Below are 7,515 nucleotides of genomic sequence, written 5' to 3' on the forward strand. Positions count from 1 at the left end.
GCTATGAGAGGAGTCATGTTAGACTGTGCTGTAGGAAGAACTTTTCTTACATCCAATTGAAATTTTCCTTGCTGCAGTTTGGATTTCTTGAGTGAGGAGGTCAGGTGTAAGATTCTTGCGTTTGCTACATTACTTCTGTGTTTCCCAAATTCTGTAAGGGTATCCAAGTTCTAATTTTCATTCCCATTAATAATATATCTCTCTCTTCCTTAAAGGCTTATAGAGCTGCAATGCAGACACAATGGAGCTGGATTCTTCAGCTCTGTCACTGTGTTGAACAACATTTGAGAGAAAATGCTGCATATTTTGAGGTAAGAATATACATCAATAAAAAAGTGAAATGTTTTCAGTTTGGCCATAGTGGAAAAGTTCCACCAAAAGTGCTGGTTTTGCCCCTGACAATAGTTATAGAGTTGACTTTTGTCATGTGCAATCATTAGATGATGAGCCATGATCCTACATCCTACACCTGTAGTTCTTCACAGCAGTTATATCAGTTCACAGCAGATGGAAATCTGGCCTGAGATTTTTTCGGAGTGCTACAGCTACAAGTAGAGATTCTGAGAACAAAACCATGTTCTCTCCCTGTCATGCACAACCACTGTCAGTACATCATCTGTGGAGGGTGTTCAGTGATGGCCAAGAGAGAGCATATTCGAGATGGTTTTTCCAGTATTACTCAAAGAGGAATGGAATGTACAGCCTTAATAGCAAATGGAGCACCTTGATATCAGACATCCAACGAAACACCCTTCTGATTCTCTCCTTATCACCTGCTCACATACTCAGCAAATGATGTAGTACTCATGAGGGCTGTAGATTAAAGAGGTTTTTTTTGTTGGGTTTTTTTTTTGTTTGATTTTGGTGCTATTATCTTTTAAAATCTACTCTAAACATTTAAATTGTAAAGGTTAATCCTTAGAGTCTTCTGGGTTGGGTAGTTAAAGAGAAAAGCAGGTGACATTGGTATGAGATGCCTTTGGAATGAGAGGGACAAAAGCCCAAAGTTAGGAAAGGTACATTGGAGAAGGATGAGATGCCTTTGGAATGAGAGGGATGAAAGCTCAAAGTTAGGAAAGGTACATTGGAGAAGACAAAGCAATTGGAGCTCCTAGTGGTAGAGGGAATGAATGGGAGTTCTGGATTTAAGAAATGATGTTTAAGGGATGGAATGGGCTGAGGATTATCACAGGACATTTCCCTTCCCAATTTTGTTTAACCAGGACTTCAGTTTGGAGGTGCAAATGCTTATGCAGAACTGCCTAGTGTGGCACCTCACTTCCCTTCCTGCACAAAATGTTTGCCCCACTGTGCTCTCTGGATTTTGCCCCTAGTTTCTACAGTATGTAAACTTTGTCAGTTCTTTATAGGTGAAAGTAATTGTAATTCCATAGAAAGCAAGATGAACTTCAGAAAATTTTTCCATTGCAGTAATTAACTAATGCTCACGAACTGCTGAATGAATTTTGCATGTAGATAGTACCAGGAATAACTGGTGTTACAGTGTGTCCCTTCTTGAGCAGTACATTGAGGCATGACATCATGAACAGTCTTGTGTGGTGCAAGTGGTCACCTCAGGCAGCTAGAAAAGGTGGTTTTTAAAAAGACAGCACTCGAGGAAAATGTCAGTGTAGCTGATTATACACTTCTTAGGCTGTCTAAAACTAACCTAGATAATTTATCTCATCCTAGTTTTTCACTGATGCCAAAGAAGCCATGGAGTATTTGAAGAATTTGAAAGATACCATCTACAGAAAATATAGTTGTGATAGATCCAGCAGCCTTCACAGGCTGGAAGACCTTGTCCAGGAGTCCATGGTAAGAATTCAAGGAGCCTATTTACATGAAACAAGAAATCTATAGATTATAGTTGGATATAAAATGTATTAAGATTATTCATTTAGAGTGAAGTAATAAAAAAAAGCTGATTTTTCAGCTCTGGTAAATAAATAGCTGCATTATCCCTGTGCAATGGCTGGTTTTCATAACCTTAAAATAGAGCTTGATGTATTTCTTTATATTTACAGTGCCAGATGTGGGAAACCAGTGGCTGCAGAAAGATACTTCACTCTTGTAAAATGTGTTGTTTTTGAAAAACACAGCCAAAGGAGTCAGGAAAAGAAAAGCTTAACAGGATCAAAGAGGCAACAGTGTGTTCTGGCCATCTCTTATGTCGTCTTCTTTTCTTAACTGTTTCAGGAAGAAAAGGAACAACTCCTGCAGTATAAGAGCACAGTGGCAGGCCTTGTGGGGAGAGCAAAGGCAATAATTCAGCTGAAGCCAAGGAACCCTGACTGTGTACTCAAAACATCCATCCCAATTAAAGCCATCTGTGACTATAGACAAATTGAGGTTAGAAACTTGAATTTCCTCAAAGCAATTACAGATGTGAGAATTGAGCTAAAGTTTCATTAATTACCATGTTCCTGGAGAAAGCTCTAAATTTCTTCCACCCTAGTAAACAAGAGCAAATCCTTGTGTCGGAACATTGGTTTTGTTGTTCTGTTGTGCATTTGCTGACACCATTTGCAGAAGTGCTTTGTAGAAGTGTTTTGTAATGCTTGGCTCATCAAATTATTCTGCTTTTCTGTTAATATTAGATAACTATTTACAAAGATGATGAGTGTGTATTAGCAAACAACTCCCATCGTGCTAAATGGAAAGTCATTAGCCCGAGTGGTAATGAGGCCATGGTTCCATCTGTATGCTTTACAGTTCCTCCACCAAACAAAGAAGCAATAGATACAGCCAACAGGTAGGGACAAAACAAAACTACTATTTTCTGTTCAAATTCAGTTATATGAGGCTTGGGTTAAAAGAACATCTAAGAGTTCTGTTTTGTTTTCCTGTTCATGTGTTACCGTGAGCTAAAGTTGGATTTTTAAATTTATTTTTTGATTTTTTTTTTTGAATGTTCCAGGATTGAACAGCAGTTTCAGAATGTTCTGGCCCTTTGGCACGAGTCACATGTAAACATGAAGAGTGTGGTGTCCTGGCATTACCTGACAAATGAAATCGAAGCTGTTCGAGCTGGCAACGTTGCCTCGGTACGTGCTATGCCTAGGCAGGGCTCTTGAGCAGTGCCTGGGTAGTTATAGCCTACAATTCTCAGACATGTATAATCAGTGGTTTTCAGCAATCCTCATCTTCCTTGTGGGAGATATGTCTGGGGAAGGAGCAGAGAGGTGGTGTCAGGAAAACTACCTGCAGCCTGTTCTCCTGATGCCAGCAGAGATCTCTTGAAAGCAATGAACAGTGGCTAAATCTGAACTTTGCTGTGCAATGGTCTACTGTTCTGCATTTATCTTGAAGGTATCTGGGGATATTAGCTTCATGAGGCTAAGGCTAGGCTCAACTTCACAAAGACCCCAATTATTTCCTCATGCTGCAGCTTCTTGCTAACAGCGGAACAACTGGGAAGTGACATTTAGTCTTTCAAGCTGAAGTAGCCAAACACTCATTTCTCCATAATGCATTTTTTCATTCTCACACATATCTGTCACTTGAAATGTTAAAGAGCTAGTTAGGCCCAGTTTATCAGAAATGAAATAGTGATATTATAGATCAAATTCTTCCTGGTTAAGACAGTGTGTGAGATCACTGATGATACTATAGATCAAATTCATTCTGGTTAAGACAGTGTGTGAGATCACTGAATTGCACAGTGTTACATATATAGCATAACACTAGTTAAAATTGTAGTTTATTGTACAGCATAGGGATATATCTGTCCACAGAACTTTGCAATAATATTTGCCATACCCAAAATGACTTTTTTTTCCCCTTCTGATTTATCACTGTTCCTGTTGGGAAGAGGAATGTCAGATAATTCTTGAAGTGTTCCTACTTGTATGACTCTGCTGCTTGTTTGTTGCTGCGTGGTGTTAGATGGAGAAATGAAGTCTGATGTGTAGGGTTGGCTTAATACAGCCCATTACTGGCATTAAAAATTGAAAAGGAGTTTATGGTGAGGGTAAACTATCAGCTGTCAAGTGGATTCCAGCTTAGGAACAATAAGCTTTCAGAACCTCAGTTCTTTGTCTTTCCCATTGTAGTCGTTGGTCAATGTTGCTTTTGGATAAAAAGCTTTACAGGGAATGTGAAGTGATGTATCATTGCTGACTGTGCTTTGGGTTTATAATGTGCTGCAGATAAAGACGATGCTGCCAGGTGAACATCAGCAGGTTCTGAGCAATCTGCAGTCCCGTTTTGATGATTTTGTGGAAGATAGCAGGGAGTCCAAAATCTTCACCAGCTCCGACACAGCACAGCTGGAAAGGGAAGTTAATGTCTGCAAGCAATACTATCAAGAGCTTCTCAAGTCTGCAGAAAGAGGTAAAACTTAGCTTAGAATGGTAGAAATACATCCTCATGAGAGAGATTTTAGTTATAGAATCACAGAATAATCAGAGCTGGTTTTGTGGAAGATAGCAGGGAGTCCAAAATCTTCACCAGCTCCGACACAGCACAGCTGGAAAGGGAAGTTAATGTCTGCAAGCAATACTATCAAGAGCTTCTCAAGTCTGCAGAAAGAGGTAAAACTTAGCTTAGAATGGTAGAAATACATCCTCATGAGAGAGATTTTAGTTATAGAATCACAGAATAATCAGAGCTGGAAGGGACCCGACCCTATCATCTAGTCCAACTCCAGGCCCTGCACAGACATCCCTGACAGTCACACCCTGTGCCTGAGGGCATTGGCCAAACACCTCTGGAGCTCTGTCAGCCTTGGGGCTGTGACACTGCCCTGGGAGCTGTTCAGTGCCCAAACACCTCTGGGGAAAGAAGAACCAGTTGCTAATCTCCAGCCTAACCCTGCCCTGACACAACTCCAGCCCATTCCCTGGGTCCTGTCCCTGGGCCCAGACAGAAGAGGTCAGAGCTGTCCCTGCACTTCCTTCCCTGGGGAAGTTGTATCCAGCCTTGAGCTCTGTGCTCAGTCTTCTCTTCTCCAGCTGAACAGCCCAAGTGCCTCAGCCACTCCTCATGTGGCTTCCCCTCAAGGCCCTTCACCATCTTCGTTGCCTCCTTTGGACACTCTCTAGTTCTTCATCTTGAGTCCTCTTTTATCATATTGATGATATTATGAACGAAGAATCATTTTCATATTGTGCACAATTATATTGAGAAGCTCCGAGGTGTTTTCCTTTTAATTTAAAAAACTTTGTTTCTATGAAGCTGTGTAAAAATCTTGTCATGTTACTTAATGTAGAGTGGTGCAGAATTTTTTCCACACAAGAATTTATTATTTGCATTACAGCTCACTATTTAGTCCTGTGTTCTTTGTTTTTGAATGCTGGAAGTACAGCTTGATTACTTTGTTGAGTTCATTACAAAATTAGAACTTTTTTCACATTGTTAAGGCAAGAAAAGTGTCCTAGGTGTTTTCCTTGCTTCACAGAATGCAGTTACTGCTCTCTTAACTCTCTTTTTAATACACTCAGAACAGAAGCTTAAAATATCTGTTCTGCTTCACTGTTGAGCAATTAATGACTTAAAGAAATACAGCAGTGCAAAGCTGATTACTTCATTAACATAGCTCATTACACTTCAGACGTGTTGCCCCGTGCATTTGAAAGAGGATTTCATGTGCCTAATACCAGAGGTTGAAACAATCAGTCTTTGAGTCCGTGTATGGGTAATGCCTCTGCCTGGGATGGATGGTCACAGACATGAATTTTTCAGGTGTGAGGAGATGATCTAATAATAGCAAAAATTAAGGGTTCCTAAAATTTGCCTTATAGCCAAAATTCCAATGGAAACTGATGGGATTTCAGCCAATCACAAAAAGACCCATAGAACTATGACTTCTTTCAAGTGTTTCCTGAGAAGATATGGTGAAAAATAGATGATGACCTCATTTTCTAACATGTACCTCATTTCTTTCAACAGAGGAGCAGGAAGAATCTATTTACAACCTGTACATCTCTGAGGTCAGAAACATCAGGCTACGGCTGGAGAGCTGTGAGGAGCGGCTGATACGGCAGATCCGAACGCCAATGGAAAGGGATGACGTACATGAAAACGTGCTGAGGATTTCAGAGCAAGAGGTGAGCTTTGAGAAACTCTGGTTTACCTGGGGAAAGACTTTTATTGAAAAACAAATGTATCCAGATGTTTGGAGTGTAGTCAGGAAGGTCTGTGACGCACCTTGAAAAGATGAATCAAACATTTTTTATTCTAAGGGTGGTGAGACATTGGCACAGGTTGCCCAGGGAGGCTGTGGCTGCCCCAACCCTGGCAGTGTTCACAGCCAGGTTGGATGAGCCTTGAGCAACCTGATCTAGTGGGAGATGTCCCTGCCCAGGGCAGGGGTTGGGTCTGGATGATCTGTAAGGTCCATTCCAACCCTTAAATTCTATGATTCTGAGATTCTCTTTATGAAGAAAAAAATGCTGATAAATGGTGAGATTCTCTTAATGAAGAAAAAAATGCTGATAAATGGTGACTCTGTTAAGTTTCTCTATTACATGTATGTTATTTTGAGGGCTTTTTTTTTTTTTTAAATAATGTCCACGTGAAACAAGCCAAGGAGAGCAGACCTGTAGTGTGGTGATATGTAGAGTATATATCAGGTTGATGTAGGATGAAAACATTGTCCATCACCTTTCATTTTCCAGAAACTGAAGAAAGAACTGGATCGCCTGAAGGATGACTTGGGAGTCATCACAGATAAATGTGAAGAGTTTTTCAGTCAAGCTGCTGGTTCACCTTCAGTCCCTACTCTGCGCTCTGAGCTCAATGTTGTCATTCAAAACATGAACCAAGTTTATTCCATGTCTTCCATTTTCATAGATAAGTAAGTACTAGACTCTTTTCCATCTCATCTTTTAGTTTGTAGTTTTCTTTTCAGAAAAAATTAACATATTAGTTTGATTAATACCCATCAAGGAAAAGGGAGTTCACATTTTAACACTGTATAAAGGTGGTGTGTACCCTGTGAGATGAAAAGGCTGAAAAACACAAGTGTGTGTTCAGTGTTGTTACTGATGGTTAACAGGAGATTCCTGTTTTTCAGATTAAAAACGATAAATTTGGTGCTGACCAACACCCAAGCAGCAGAATCATTAGTAAAACACTATGAAACTAAGTTGTGTGAGGAAGAGGCAGTAACAGCTGATAAAAACAATATTGAGAACCTGATGGGGACATTAAAGGTAAGACTTGGCTGGTGCCTCCTCATAGACTAATCAGAAAATGAGATGAAAATTATCCGTCTCATAACACTTGGTTGTGCTACGTTGCATAGTGTATCAAAAGTTGTGTGTTTGGTTTTAGTCTGTATTGGGGTTGACATCTCAGAAAAAAATGATCTGGCTTTGGAGCATTAAGGAATTGGATTGAAAACACATTCCTTCTGTTAGGTAATGCCTTGAAATATCTCAGTTTCCTGCAGTGGCACTTGTTAGTGCTGCAGTGAGAGGTTTGCTTTTTTCTCTACAGAAGGTAGCATACATTAGAGGTAGCATAAATATATAGTTGTATTTAGATAACACCATAATATATATATATATA

At 40.0% G+C, this 7,515-nt stretch overlaps 1 protein-coding gene across 1 annotated transcript in view; it reads left to right on the top strand.

The window, feature by feature from the left end:
• Positions 1–7,157, top strand: part of LOC103798984 (dystonin-like) — a gene marked incomplete at its 3' end in the record, with an annotated part of 39,165 nt that extends 32,008 nt beyond the window's left edge. The window contains exons 15-23 of the mRNA XM_009071275.1: positions 216–311; positions 1,693–1,818; positions 2,200–2,352; positions 2,601–2,755; positions 2,921–3,047; positions 4,152–4,335; positions 5,893–6,050; positions 6,621–6,799; positions 7,019–7,157. Coding sequence (XP_009069523.1) covers positions 216–311; positions 1,693–1,818; positions 2,200–2,352; positions 2,601–2,755; positions 2,921–3,047; positions 4,152–4,335; positions 5,893–6,050; positions 6,621–6,799; positions 7,019–7,157 — 1,317 coding nt within the window. The remainder of the gene's footprint in view (positions 1–215; positions 312–1,692; positions 1,819–2,199; positions 2,353–2,600; positions 2,756–2,920; positions 3,048–4,151; positions 4,336–5,892; positions 6,051–6,620; positions 6,800–7,018) is intronic.
• Between the last annotated feature and the right edge of the window lie 358 nt (positions 7,158–7,515).

Source organism: Acanthisitta chloris, unplaced genomic scaffold, assembly GCF_000695815.1.
Source record: "Acanthisitta chloris isolate BGI_N310 unplaced genomic scaffold, ASM69581v1 scaffold6373, whole genome shotgun sequence".
NCBI classification, from domain to species: domain Eukaryota; kingdom Metazoa; phylum Chordata; class Aves; order Passeriformes; family Acanthisittidae; genus Acanthisitta; species Acanthisitta chloris.